Source organism: Muntiacus reevesi, chromosome 21, assembly GCF_963930625.1.
Source record: "Muntiacus reevesi chromosome 21, mMunRee1.1, whole genome shotgun sequence".
NCBI classification, from domain to species: Eukaryota; Metazoa; Chordata; class Mammalia; order Artiodactyla; family Cervidae; genus Muntiacus; species Muntiacus reevesi.
The window spans coordinates 17,758,013-17,773,780 of record NC_089269.1 but is presented as its reverse complement, the minus strand read 5'-3'; the positions used below and the strand labels follow the sequence as shown (position 1 = coordinate 17,773,780).

At 35.5% G+C, this 15,768-nt stretch overlaps 1 protein-coding gene across 2 annotated transcripts in view; it reads left to right on the top strand.

Moving 5' to 3' along the window:
• Positions 1 to 15,768, top strand: part of EPHA3 (EPH receptor A3) — a 387,238-nt gene that overhangs the window by 313,971 nt on the left and 57,499 nt on the right. For both annotated transcript variants that reach the window (XM_065913656.1, XM_065913655.1), the window contains exons 8-10: positions 8,522 to 8,624; positions 9,332 to 9,399; positions 14,917 to 15,042. In XM_065913656.1, the coding sequence (XP_065769728.1) occupies positions 8,522 to 8,624; positions 9,332 to 9,399; positions 14,917 to 15,042 (297 nt within the window). The remainder of the gene's footprint in view (positions 1 to 8,521; positions 8,625 to 9,331; positions 9,400 to 14,916; positions 15,043 to 15,768) is intronic.

Below are 15,768 nucleotides of genomic sequence, written 5' to 3'. Positions count from 1 at the left end.
AGGAACGTTACATAATATGGCACTATTTTAACTTTAATATTAAAGTTAACTTCAGCATTAAAGTACTTCTTAATCCAGATATTCCAGGTTCATTGCATGGTTCAATGAACTATAAAAAAAGAAACTTGATGATCCATGAGGAACTTAATATTGTTTTAATCCTCATGGATCTAGTATCATTTGGAGATGAAGGATATCTAAACTTCATTCATCACCTCATTCAGATTCACAGGTAATTTGGATAGTCTTGTGTGTCTGACTCTAAATTTATAAAATTGGCAAATATTTTCCCAATAGCATTCTGCTTTTCTTCAAATGCATTTGCTTCATATTAGAAAAAACTAAAATATAATTTTCAAAAGATAAAATCATGGCTACAATATTAATTAAAATGAGCACAGATTAAAAATTTTATTTACCTTATTAATGAAGAAACTAGTAACAAATTTAAAAGATTTAAAGGGAAATATGAAGAATAAATACATATATACATATGCATACATACTTGTATGTTTGTGTCTGTGTGTATGAGTGTAGACCATCTGGGAAACTTACATAAATTGGTTAATCCAAATCTGGTTAATATACTATAGGACAATAAATATAATGACTGAGATCAACTTTTCTAACATAAACCAGTCACATCTCTAGTTAATGAATCATTCTAATTGTAATGAGAAAAATTGTATACTGTATATGACTATTCTTAGTTTTTTACTTAGAACTAATTTCACAGTTGTAAAACAGGCTAGAAAGACAATCAAAGATGAACACTCTTTAGAAATAGATTATCAAGGAAGAGTCTGACAATGCCCAGCATACAATTGAATTGAAACCCAGTAATCTCTTTTGACAGTTCCAAAGTACCTTTTCTCTCTGTATCTATATTTCCTATTTTGTAAATATTTGATTCATGATATAAAATTACATTGTTATTGGTATGGTAGTATTTTATGCCCAAATTTCATGTTTCATAGAAATATTCAACATTAACAAAAATTATAAAAGCTGTTTAAGTTAACATGATAAAATAAATATTTTATGGCACACTTTTTGTCAGACAATTAGAAATGCTACTTATAATAACTAGCTCTACCTTCTGCAAGGTATGAGAACTTAGTGTTAGAATTTTTGAGCTCACAGCTGAAACATGACCATTCCTCTACTCAGAGGGGTGCTGCCATCCTCAAAAATGTAAACTGACACAGTTGACCCTCAAGATCTATGGGTTCCACATTCACAGATCCAAACAACCTTGGATCAAAAATGTACACAAGTAGAAAGTCAAGGGATATCTGGAATAACAGGCGAGTTTGGCCTTGGAAAACAAAATGAAGCAGGACCAAGGCTAACAGAGTTTTGCCAAGAAAATGCACTGGTCATAGCAAATACCCTCTTCAAAAAACACAAGAGATGACTCTACACATGGATATCACCAGATGGTCAATACTGAAACCAGATTGATTACATTCTATGCAGCCAAAAATGGGAAAGCTCTGTACAGTCAGCAAAAACAAGACCAGGAGCTGACTGTGGCTCAGATCATGAACTCCTAGTTGCAAAATTCAGACTTAAATTGAAGAACATAGGGAAAACCAATAAGCCATTCAGGTATAAACTAAATCAAATCCCTTATGATTATATAGTGAAAGTGACAAATTGATTCAAGGGATTAGGTCTGATAGACACAGTGCCTGAAGAACTTTGGGCTGAGGTTCATGACATTGTACAGGAGGCCATCCGCATCCCCAAGAAAAGAAATGCAAAAAGACACAGTGGTTGTCTGAGGAGAACTTACAAATGGCTGAGAAAAGAAGAGAAGCTAAAGGCAAAGGAGAAAAGGAAAGATATATCCATTTGAATGCAGGGTTTGAGAGAAGAGCAAGGAGAGATAAGAAAGCCTTCCTCAGTGAACAATGCAAAGGAAAAGATGAAAACAAAAGAATGGGAAACACTAGAGATCTCTTCAAGAAAATTAGAGATACCAAAGGAGCATTTCATACAAAGATAGGCCCAATAAAGGACAGAAACAGTGTGGCCCTAACAGAAGCAGAAGATATTAAGAAGAGGTCACAAGAATACCCAGAAGAAATATACAAAAAGAGATCTAATGACCCAGATAGCCACGATGGTGTGGTCACTCACACAGAGCCAGACATCCTAGAGTGTGAAGTCAAGTGGGCCTTAGGAAGCAATACTGCTAGCAAAGTTAGTGAAGGTGATGCAATTCCAGCTGAGCTACTTCAAAACCTAGCAGATGATGCTATTAAAGTGCTGCACTCAATATGCCAGCAAATTTGAAAAACTCAGCAGGTGGCCATAGGACTGGAAAAGATCAGTCTTCATTCCAATCCCAAGGAAGGGCAATGCCAAAGAATGTTCAAACTACCACACAAATACAATTATTTCACATGCTCTCAAAGTAATGCTCAAAATCCTTCAAGCTTCAACAATATGTGAACCGAGAACTTCCAGATATTCAAACTGGATTTACAAAAGGCAGAGGATCAGAGATCAAATTACCAGCATCCATTGGATCACTGAAAAAACAAGAGAATTCAAGAAAAAAAATCTACTTCTGCATCATTGACTACACTAAAGCCTTTGACACTGTGGATCACAACTGGAGAATTTTTTAAGAGATGGGAATACCAGCCCACCTTACCTGCCTCCAGCGAAATCTGTATGAAAGTCAAGAAACAACAGTTAGAACCAGGGAAAGGAGTACGTCAAGGTTGTATATTGTCACCTTGCTTATTTAACTTACATGCAGACTACATCATGTGAAATGCCAGGCTTAATGAAGCACAAACTGAAATCAAAATTGAAGGGAGAAATATCAATAACCTCAGATATGCAGATGACACCACCCTTAAGGCAGAAAGCAAAGAGGAATTAAAGAACCTCTTGCTGAAGGTGAACAAGGAAGTAAAATGCTGGCTTAAAACTCAACATTTAAAAAACAAAGATCATGGCATCTGGTCCCATTACTTCATGGCAAATAGATGGGGAAAAAATGGAAGCAGAGACAGACTTTATGTTCTTCTGTACCAAAGTCACTGTGGACAGTGACTGCAGCCATGAAATTAAAGATGCTCTTTGGAAGAAAAGCAATAAGAAACCTAGACAGTGAATTAAAAAGCAGAGACATACTTTGCCTACCAAGTTCCATATAGTCAAAGCTATGGTTTTTCTAGTAATCGTGTATGTATGTGACAGTGGGACAATAAAAAAGGCTGAGTGCTAAAGAATTGATGCCTTTGAACTGTGGTGCTGGAGAAGACTCTTGAGAGTCCAATGGACTGCAAGATCAAACCAGTCAATCCTAAAGGAATGTAACCCTGAATATTCATCAGAAGGACTGATGCTGAAGCTGAAGCTCCAATACTTTGGCCACCTTATGGGAAGAACCAACTCATTGAAAAAGACCCTGATTCTGGGAAAGATTGAAGGCAGAAGGAGAAGGGGATGACAAAGGATGAGATGGTTGGATGACATCACCAACTCAGTGGACATGAGCTTGAGCAAGCTCCGGGAATGGTGATGGACAGGGAAGCCTGGCCTGCTGCAGTCCATGGGATCACAAAAAATTGGACAAGACAGCAACTGAAAAATAATAACAGCAATATTTAATATCCTGTGATAAACCATAGTGGAATAGAATAGGAAAGAATTTTAAAAAGGATATCTATGTATAACTGTCACTTTGTTGTACAGCAGAAACTAATTAATACAGCATTGTAAATCACTAGACTGTACTTCAATAAATTTCAATATTATATATATATATATATATACAAAAAAAAATTCCAGAAAATTCCAAAAAGCACAACTTTAATTTATGGCAATCCAGCAGTTATTTACATTGCATTAATTTTTGTTATGTATTATTAGTAATCTAGAGATGCTTCAATGTATAAGGCAAGATGTATTTAAGTTATATGCAAATACTACACCAATTTATATAAGGGACTCTAGCATCCTTAAATTTTGGTATCTATAGAAGGTCCTGGAACCAATCCCCCTTGTATAGCAAAGGGGATTCAAGTCTCAAATGTGGAGTCTGTACATTAGACCTCACCTAATCTTCCTGCGATGGAATGAACATGGAAAAATCACCCTTTGAGGACAGAAAAACAAGGTGATGCAAAATGCTATGGAAGTACATGTGAAGAGATTTAAAACAAATTTAAAATTTTAGATGACACAATAATAAAATATAATTGTAATTTTAAATTTGCAGTTCTAAATCTTTTTACAAATGTTAACTGGCACAAAGAAAGTTACCCATTTTGAAATGATTGTAGATTGAATTTTTTCAAACTTTAAACAGTTATTGGCATTAACAACACCAAAATGAATATTTGCTTTAACAAGAGAGGTCACAAGTCACAGAACTATAAAAACAAAACATTTATTATATAGTGTGTTATAAACTAGGCATATTGAGGAGCAGGAGGTGCAGAACACTCTTAGATAAATATGTATTATATTAATGCATAGTTTGGAACACCAGTCTAACCTCACACATTCTTAATTAGCAGTTAACCCTATCTGATAAGTAAATTTGCAAAACCAACCACAAGTTCTACAATTGTAATGTGATTCCAAATTTACCACAGATAGAGCTGTGGTCATGTTATGCATGATCTTCTAATGAGGCTTCAGTGTCTGAGGTTTAAGAAATCTCATTTAATAATGAGATTCTTAGGACTTTCGCAAGCAAGTTTTTATATTTGCTATATTTCCATTGATTGATAGATCAGATGAAAAGAAGACAGAGAGAAAGAGGACTTTTTTTAATACCCTCCTCCATTTATAAAAATCTTTGAATTGCACAGTTTGATTTTTTTTTAATCCATTCACTCTTACTATTTTAGTATAGATTTTTTCCAAAGTTTAAAAATAAGTAAATATAGATTTAAACATTATCTTTTGAGGCACAATGTAGGAATTAAGAGCAAGGAGCCTGGAGTAAACTGACACACATTAGGATGAGCTTGACAAGCCACTTCAATCTTCAATGTCTTAGTTTCCCTATCTGAAAACTGGGAAAGATCACTGTGCATGACTCCATGTGGTTTTTACATTGATTAAGTTAATTGATGTTTAGAAAGTGCTTAAAATATTACCTGGTATAGTAGAATAGCAGGCACTGTGTGTGTGCCGTGTTTAAATGTATAGTACATAATTTGAACATCCAAGGAATTTGTGGAACAAAAATATGTGAGATAAAGCTGAGTTTTGGAATTGGAGGATCTTATTGGATTTTACTATTCAAGAAGATTGGCCTAGGGACAATTCAGTCAGCACTGCTAAATGCTTCATACTGTCTTTTCGTTGTGTCTAATGAATGGGTATGCAGCAACTTTAATCTCTTGGACCCTATTTTTAGGGGTTATTAAGAACGCCTAATAAAAGTAGAGTGGAATCATTATAAAAGAACTTTGTATATAAAAATTAGACTGTCATATGTAATTTTGTAAGATATGGAGAACTTTTTCCAGTTCTTCACAGGGAAAATGAAATAACAAAAATAGATTTATTAAATCCTTATTATGTGTTTAGCACTGTTCTAGTATTTAACTTGTATTACTGAACTGAACTCCTTTAATCCTTACAACAACCATATTACGTCACATAGCAAATTGGTACAAAGCCAGGCATTCTGGCTCTTGAGAACGCACTCCTCGCCAGTCTTGCTTAGGGAAAGACAGCGGACAGCATGTGTAGGATGGACAAAAATGGGAAGCAATTAGAAACAGGGAGAGCAGTTTGCTGTGGAAACATAGTCAAACTAAATTTCTAAGAATTATAATAGATATAGATTGTTGATAGTATGCCACATAAAATTATTAGACAACTCTATCACACACATTTAATCAATATTATTCTTTCAAATGTTTGCCAATTTCCAGCACAAAAATAATCTGATTTGGTTCTGCACCTCTAGATAGTCTCTGAAATTTATCTATATTGAGAACTAGAGGGAATTGTAGAGGGGTCAAGTTTAATCCTGTCTTTGATGAAAAGAAAATTCTTTTTTTCTATCATGTTTACTCTCCCGGTTTCACTGACCTTTATTTTATAAACTGGATAAAATTTACCAAAGCATGAGATAAACTGATTATTATATGTTCATGGGACTTTATTGAATTACAAGGTTAAGTTATTTTACAAATGACTCATGATCTATAGCCAATGGATAGGGATGCATCAGTTCAGGTCTTCTGGAAAGCATATACTAAGGTAGAATTACAAGAGCTTTGGGGAGGGGAGGGAAGGGAAACAGATAAAAAATAAAACAGGAAGAGCAGAAATGGCCAAGCAGAGCCTCAGAGTGAGATGTAGGTCAGCCATCTATGAAGACAGAGAGAAAGCAGAGCAGTCGGAAGGATGAGCCTCAGAAAGCAACGCAGCTCTGAGGGTCTCACCGGGCTAGTGGCGAGCCCCAGAATGAATATCAGCCTTTGCAGGAGCCACGCAGGGGCACACGTTGGCTGGCTCCAGTCCCCTTGCCACGTTTAGTCATTGAGGGGAGTGTGACTGCAGTGGGTCCTGAAGGTGCAGCAGCTGGAGGCTGTCTGCCCACTGCAGGCCTGGCAGTAGAGAGATCCTAGCAGGCACTCCCACGACTGCCATGGAAGTATAAACAATAGTTTTCTGGTTGTAAAGAATAAAGTGCTTCCAACAGTTTATATTATGAGTATACCATCCTACCACACTCTGAGTTCTTCTTTTTTTTTTTTCAGATGTTTAGAAAAGTTCTAATAGTCTATCTGCCATATTTTTTTGTTGTTGTTTAATTTGCATCATTTAACTATTCCCTAAATTGAAGTATTTTGGAGAAAATCTTCCAGCCTTAGATTTTCATCAGGTTCAAGATGTGACCTTGGCTTCTGAAGAGGTGATAATATAACTTAACCGTCTCTTCTAAGCTCATTTTGTGATACCCAACTCATTTATTTGTTTAATCAGCATTTACTAATATAAAAGCAATAAACGTTAAAGGATGAGAGAATGTTCCAGGAAGTGTGCATATTTTAGAAAGTATAGAGATTAGAATGCTTATGGATTTTGTTAGCAGATGAGGCTAGGGATTTAGACAGAGAACAGATCCTAAATGGAATACACACATTTTATCCAGAAAGTGATGAGGAGCCCTGCAAAACTTCTATGCATGACAATGACATAATCAAACTCATGATTTAGCAGGAATACTCTGGTGGCCAGCTAAGATAGGCAAGGCCTGCAAATAGAGATCAGCTGGGAATTTTTTTTATTGTTATCCAGAAGAGAAATGAAGACAGAAACTAAAATATTTAAAACAATTTCGTGATTAATTGGATGTAGAATAATCAGGAGAGGGAGAGGACAGGTGACTTTATATTTATGGCCTACATCTTTGTTAATTATAATGTTGTGGTCTGAAATCAGCAGCAGCAGCATTACTGGGAGCTCATAAGGTATGCACAGACTCAGTCCCCACTCCAGACTGCCTGAAACTGCTTTCTTCAAAAGATCCTCAAGTCATTTATGTGAATAAGTTAGAGAGAAAACCCTGGGAGATAGTGAAGGACAGAGAAATCTGGTGTGCTGCAGTCCATGGGGTCGCAAAGAGTTGGACACAATAGCAAATGAATAACAAAGTTAGAGAAGCATTGGTTTAGTTAAGGATCAGTAAACATTTTCTGTACGGGGCTAGAAAATAAATAGTTTAGGCTTAGTGTATATACAGTCTCTGTTGCTCCTATACAACTTCACTGATTTTAGCATAAAAGCTGCCATAGACAATGAACAAATAAATGAATGTGGCTATGCTCCATTGCAGTTTTATTTATGGACACCAAAGTGTGGATTTTATATAATTTTCTCATATCACAAAATCTTCTCCTGACTTGTTACAACCATTAAAAAATATAAGTTGTTCTGAGTTTCTGAGCTATACAAAAATTAATGGCAGGCCACCTCCTGGGGAATATTTGCTAATACCTGGCATTGGTGAGTGAATGAGTGATGGGCCATTTACTGAGGTAGGAAATCCAGGGACAGGAACAATTTGTTGGTGAGATGTGTTGAGGTCCATAGGACAGGTATTATATCATCTTTTAAATAAATACAGATGTTAGAGACTAAACAAACTAATGAGAAAGTTTTTATAATTTCATTCTGGGAAACTTGAACTATCTCCTGTATTTCTCTGATGATTTCTGTTTATCTGATGAGCCTCTCGCCAATGAATATAGAGAAAACCAATTCAGCATGTTTTGTGCGGTAGATGCTCAACTAGTTTTGATTGATATCCATGAAAACAGAGTATTTAATCTTATTAATCAGAAACTTCAAGTAAAATTATACAAAATGTCTATCATTTTATACTAAATGAAGAATTCTTTTTGCGTTGTATTAGACAGCAAGCCAGACTAAATATGACTTAATTTATCAACTTTTTCAGGTAGGGGTTAATTATGCTGTGTCAATGCCTAGTTTTTTTCTTATTGTTTTCTCTCCAACCTCACAGCTTTCTCCATCTCTGGTGAAAATAGCCAAGTGGTAATGATTGCCATTTCAGCGGCGGTAGCAGTTATTCTCCTCACAGTCGTGACCTATGTTTTGATTGGGAGGTGCGTTCACAGTCTGTTTTACAACTTACTTGCATTACTGCATTGCTTGCTCCCCTCAATTGCCACTAAACTCTGAAGGGTTTGGTCAATAAGTTATTTTAATGAATAAGAATGTCTCTACTTGTATTCTAGATCTTTCTCTTTTCTCCCTTTCTTTTGATTCTCCACCTTTAGTCTCGAGTTTCTTTCTTTTCATTAAATTCTTGCCCCACTCTCAAAAACATACCGTTTCTCTTCTCTCTTCTGACCTCACTCTTAGTTCTTACTTTCTTTTTCCAATTATCGCTTCCCTCACCAAATATACCCCAGATTTCCCTGACACTTTCTCACCCAGAACACTGGTAACAGTACGCAGCACTAATCACTAACAATGGAAACTTTACCCTCCATTCATTCTAACAGCAGTTGTTTAAAAAAAAAAATACTATAAACACTTGCTAGGGCCATTATAAAAACTGAACTGAAGGAGTCTGCTCAGTGGGGAAGCGACTCTCCATATCTCCTCATTAGGCAGCTTTCCAGGATCCCCAGAGAAAGAGGCTTTCTCTAGAGGATTTAGAAAATATGAAGTCATTAAACTTTCACTAAAGCATTTAATTGTTCATAGAAAATGCTTTTTTTGTGTGTGTGCTTTGCACATTCTGAACATAGATCATTGTTTTCAGTATATTTATTTTCTGTGTTCTTTTCCTTTGATTCACCTCTAGGTTCTGTGGCTATCATAAGTCGAAACACGGAGCAGATGAAAAAAGACTTCATTTTGGGAATGGACACTGTAAGTTTCTAACCTATGTTTGGTGTTTTGGTTTTACCATTACAGTTTAAGCAGTTGTTGACTTAAAACTGGATAACGTTCCCCTAACAGAGAGAATTCAAAAGTAGTTTTATGGGACGGTTGAGCAAGTTACATTTATTTTAAATGGAGAAGGGAATCCACGGCTCTCCATTAAGTAATTTTTATGCGGCTGCATTGCAGCACAGTTAAGCTAACATGAAGGGTAACTGGTGGTTTATATTCAAATAATGCTCATGATGGGAAGTACATAACTACAGTCAGCTCTGCATGGCTGAAAGGCAAAGCGTATCTTCAATTTCCTTATTACTAGTTATTTGCTGAAATCTAAATAGGAATCTTTTTTCCTTTCTTAACTGCCAAGTAAATATAAACAACCTTTGTTTATGTGAAATGCCTGACTCCATTTTGTCAACCAACCAGGATAAAGCCTTTAGAATAAACTTTACTTTGGAGTTACATGATATCCAATTGGTAGGGAAGTCGATGCTTTCCCCTCTTATTTTAATATCAAACAATTTTGTCTCCTTTCAATATTCTTTAAAAGAAATACTCTTTTAAGAAACAAAGTATTTATATCTAATTAAAAGACTTTTTTTTTCCCTTCAGGCGAAACAAATCATTCCAGGTGTTTTGCTTTTCCAAACTATGGCTCAGTTTATTGTGGCAATTACTAATCAGTGGCTTGTCCTCCTGGAAATTAGCACAAAGATTATACTCATTCTTGTATGTTCTCCAATAATCTCACTGTAACTAATGTAGTCTAGTAAGCATTACTTTCTTTGGCATTCACTGCTGCCTTCTATAAATGCTTTCAGTTCAACATGATACTTCCTATCAGCCATTGACCTTCCACCTAAAAGTTGTAACTTTACAGTAAAAACTTGATGACCAGTTGTTACCATGCAGGAAGCATATAGTAGATTTAAAAAAAACAAAATGTTTTCCAAAATGTGAGTTAAAGGAGGATGGACAGAAAGGCAGAGTTCACAGAGAGCACTGTTTGATTTTTCCATCTCATTATAGAATAATTCACAGAAAAACCAATATCAATAATATAATATCAATATCTCATTCCAGAGTAGTTAGGTTTGCAACTCAAAAGTTTTAAAAGCGTGTATGAATAAGTTATAGGATATTTATCTAGCTTTTCCTTCACAATCCCACAAAACACTATCTCATTCACCATGCATAAATTAGTCAAAACAGTTGCATTTCTGTGGATTAAATTGATCTTAATCTGAGCTGGACAATGGATGTAAATACTGTCTTTAGAGCAGCCATACTGATTTGGTTCTTTATATAGGAATTATAAACCTCATAAACTTGAAGCACTGATAAATTTTTGTGTGTCAATTTTAAGCAGGTTCCTCTATGACTCCAATCTGCTTTAGCTGTTGGTTTTTATGGTGGAGTTTGCTGAAGCTTTAATTTTCTTCAAATGCACGATATACTTATGATAGCCAAACAAAAAAGAAATGTGTTTTACCCTAGCTTTAAGGACATAAAGTAACTTATATGCCTGTCATAAACTTTCTGTGTCTTAATACTACAGCTGGTTTATTTCAGACCATTTATTTGGTATTACCTTGAAAAGCTCTAGCTATGAACTATTCCCTCCAGCCTTGTTACAAATCCTATAATATTGCTTCAAAAGGAAAGAAATGTGTTTCACCTCCTAAGATCCTGTCCCCTTGCCCTCTCGGCCTGGGCCTTTTTACTTTTTTGCTCTCCTTAGGGCAACTCATGCTGGTAAAATGGAAATGTAAATTACTATGTTTGCACAGAACGAGCTGTAAAGTAGTGCAGCTTAACACGTGTGCATGTGTTTATTATCTGGTTTTCTTGACACAGCCCAGTTACTCTCTGTGTCGCCCTTAATTATTGGTGTGAAGGGATTATGCGCTTGCATCCTGAATCACCTGATTCCTGGAACCTCTGGGGATGGCAGTTGAAAATCAGGAGCTAGAGGTCCCGTGGTGAACAGGCCATTTTTCTCGGAGATGTGTGTGTATGTGTTTATATTTGTATTGTTTCTCTAAATGCCATGTGGCTAGAAAAGCCATTTACTTGATTTTAATCAATCACGATGAACTTGATTGATTTTATACAGGAATGACTATTTAATTTTTAGATTATTTAGTAATATGGATACTCTCTAGGGTTGACAGGATTGGAATGGTAACTCTAAAGGACACTTTCAAGACTGTTTCAAGCTGGTGCTTATTTAAAATGCTTGAGACATCCTTCCTAACAACTCATTTTAAAATCTTCTTTGTAATTCCTTCTTTAAATGTATGTATAGTTGATTTACAGTATTAGTTTCACATGTACAGCATAGTTATTAGGGTTTTTGCAGAGCATATGCCATTAAAAGTTACCATGAGTAAATGGCTATAGTTTCTGTGCTAAACAATATATTTTTGTTGTTTACCTAATTTATATGCAGTAATTTGTATCCCTTAGCCCCATACCCTTATTTTGCCAGTAAATATCTCTCAAGTTGATTTCCTTAAATTCAGCAAGGCAGAATATTTGCAACTGTTTACTAGGAAAAAAAAATATTTTTCATGTAACTTTTTAAAGTGCTACCATTTCCCTTGAAAAGGAAAGCCAAATTTTCTTACCTTACTAGTCCCCAACCTTAAAATGACTAGAGGGAAAATCAAAACAGGATGTTCACATATTCTAGCCTCCATTTGATGTGTCTTCTTTTAAATGTAGCCAAAATGACTAAGCAGAAATATTCTGAGAAGACTTCATTTCTTGACATCTTTTACTAAATCTTTGGTTACTTTTACCGTTTTCCTTACCCCAAAGCAAGAATATCTGTTTGCTTGTTTTAACAGTAAAATGTTTCAGTATTGATAATGTAGAAATAGTTCTAGTGTAATAATAAATAATAGTAGACCACTGTACTAAAGAGTGACTATTTTTATAGGAAGCAATAATGTTTATAATAACAGCAGAAGCGTGCAAGCTGATGTATGAGCTCCAAAGAAATGGGCATTTTTGAGCGCAAATTCTGTCTCCAGGAAACCAAAGGATATTCCTGTTTGTGAATAAACCTTCTTAACATGAAGTTACTAATAATGGCAATAGTCTCTGTCGTTTTCTGGGCAGCAACTACAATCACAGGCACTCAAGGCTAGACACTTGAAAAGCATATTTTTCAGAGTTTTTCTCCTCGTAGGCCTAGTACATTCTTTGTATTGCAGAAAAGTAGAGTTCTTACTTCAAAAGCAACTCCCCTCACAGTTTGCCCAGAGCAAGGGGAAAAAACTTACTATTTCCCCATTTTTGTGGATGTTGACTCCCTAGCTACGGGTGTCACCTCAATTATCAACACTCTGCCCCTGGATGGAGAGTGGTTGCCCTTTTCCAATGTTGGGGTCACTAACCCAACTTCCCCTCAATCCTCCACGTGCTCCCTCACCTTTCATACCTATTCTGTTGCCTCAACAGCATCCGAAGAAGAGGCTGAGGAAAATAGTTTTTACCTCCAATCTCTCCCAGTCACCATCTCTCTTGTAATCCATTTATTCTTATGCTTTATATTTATTTACTCAAACCTCTATGGAAGTTTCCCAGGAACATAAATTATTATGTGATGTAACATGATATTCACAGAGTCATCCTGTAAATTAGCAAACTAGCCATTTCTTAATCTAAATTCTGAAATCCTGGACTCATTGGCTGAATGGCCATTGTGCTGAAGGCTCTCTGGAACAATTGCTTTCATGAGAGTCCCTACACCTGTTTCATGCGAACTACCAAACTGGCTCAAAGAAACCTTCAGAAATTCCAGAATGTTCAGGTGTGATTTTGCCATTAAGATTTTTCTGTTAAAAAGTGGTATCAGAAAAGACAATGTCTGATTTTATTTGCTATTTTAGGATGTTAAAAAAAAATCCTTCAATAATATAGTGTGATAAGAGAAAAAAATGTATCCCTACTAAGCGTCCACTTTCCTAGCTAAAATAATTTTACCAATGTTACTAAAATTAAAATCAAAATCAGTTATATTGGTGCATAAAGTGTGGGAGTTTATTACATTATTATTTAATGTTAAAGCATTAGTGTTATGTACTTTAATAGATTTTAGGCCTCCTTTTTATTTTATTATTTTTTTTTAGACTTCCTTTTTAGAGAAAGTTCTCAGAGAAAGTTTCTTGAACATTCCAAATTGTTTCTAAAGTGAATTATTTTTCTAAATGATAGAAATTTCATTAAGATTAAATCAAATTCAAAATGATTCCCCTCTATCTTCTGTCTGTGCAATTTTAATTTGGAACATTGTGAAAATTTTCTACCTTCAGAATGATTAAATAAACTGTGAAGAAAGCTTATATTTGATAAGCTGTAAATATGATTTATGTTTGGAATTTAGCTCCTTAGCACCATTATTAAACTTATAGAGAATAATTGTATTGCCTTTAGCTATATTGAAAAGCTGGGTGGTCACCTTCCCTAGTGGTAAGGAACCCGCCTGCCAATTAAGGAAACCTTAGAGGAGATGTGGGTTTGATTCCTGGCTCAGGAAGATTCCCTCGAGGAGGGCATGGCAACCCACTCCAGTGTTCTTGCTTGGAGAACCCCATGGATAGAGGAGCCTGCCGGGCTACGATCCATAGGGTCGCAAAGAGTCGGACAAGACTGAAGTGACTTAACATGGACACATGTTGAAAAGCTCCACACAATAAGATTTCAGTTAACTGATGCTATATCTCTTGTGCACTCAGTCATGTCTGACTCTGGGACCCCATGGACTGTAGCCCGCCAGGGATTTTCCAGGCAAGAATATTAGAGTGGGTTGACATTTCTCCCTCCAGGGATCTTCTCCACTCAGGGATTGAACCCATGGTCTCCTGTGTCTCCTACATTGGCAAGTAGATTCTTTATCACTGAACCACCAAGGAAGCCCATATATACATATACAATTTAATTTAGATCTATAACTGAAGTGCAGAATTTTAAATGACTGTTAATACAAGCAGAATAGTGTCAGACAAAAAACATGCTGTTTTATATTCTCTAGCTATCTATAATTACAGCAGCTATCCCACCTTATGAAATTATTTCACAAACTTTCCTTTATTGTCACATGTGACGCTATAATAGAGATTTGGTTATTTCACTTTGTTGAATCACACATGTGTGATAGTGTGAAGGCATTCACTCACTATTGTTACAGGTAGTCATTGCTGGCAGATTCAATTCTGAACCATTCTTCTCTCCTTAAGAACCCCCTCATTTTCCTTCTACTGATTTTACAGAGAAAACTCCTCTCTCTGTTTCATTACAAGGGAACTTTTTCTTAAATTGTTCAACCTATTTACTCTAACCTTTCTGTCTGATAATTTCTGTGAATAAACCAAAGGTTGATGCAGTTTAATGTCATGGGAATTTTTTTAGACTAATAATGTTATCATAAAACTTTCTCAGTAAATGTTTTATACATCTAGCTGCAGTAATGCCTTTCTGCCTTTCTTTAAACAGTAAAGCTTCCAGGTCTCAGGACTTATGTTGACCCACACACATATGAGGACCCTACCCAAGCAGTTCACGAGTTTGCTAAGGAATTGGATGCCACCAACATATCCATTGACAAAGTTGTTGGAGCAGGTAAGCACCACCGTGCCAACCTAGTATGTTAATTACAGCTTTACAGCTATGCATAAGAATCCTGCCTGAGATGGATTGCTCACACCCTCAGGTCCATGTACATTGCTTTGAAAAGGGACGTTTTCTGATTTCATGATGAAAGGCAAGCAGTAAATAAATGCAGGAGTATTTAATGGAATGTAATGATTTTAAAGGTGCCAGACTTACAGACTTACAGGTTATGGCCAGCTTTTTATTTATTGAGTTTCAGAGGCAGCAGCCACAGCAGCTCATTCTCCCCATGGCTATGCTGATCATGTGTCACAAAGTCTATTTCGTTAAATGGAAATAATGGGATGAAAGTGTGTCTTTCTTTAAGTTAGCCTACTAAGTGAAAAATTTTGATTGTAGGGGGAAAAAAGTAATTCTTGACTCTTCTTTGGAATTAGGTAACATAAAGTAATATTAAAAAATGATGTATTTTATATAAATTCCATCAAAATTGTATTGAGAGAATAGTTCAAATAATATGAACTGCTCCATTTTAATACCTGCCTGTAACACTATATAGTTTTAAATTATTTGTGTTGAAGTTTGTTTTCATATAGATATATTTTTGTTCTGATTATTAATTTGCTCAATCATAAATTCATTAACACCTATGGAGTGATTATTAATTTCAGCTTCATATTTTCAAAAATTATAGATATTTATAAAATAACAATGTTTTGTACAGTTAAGCATAAA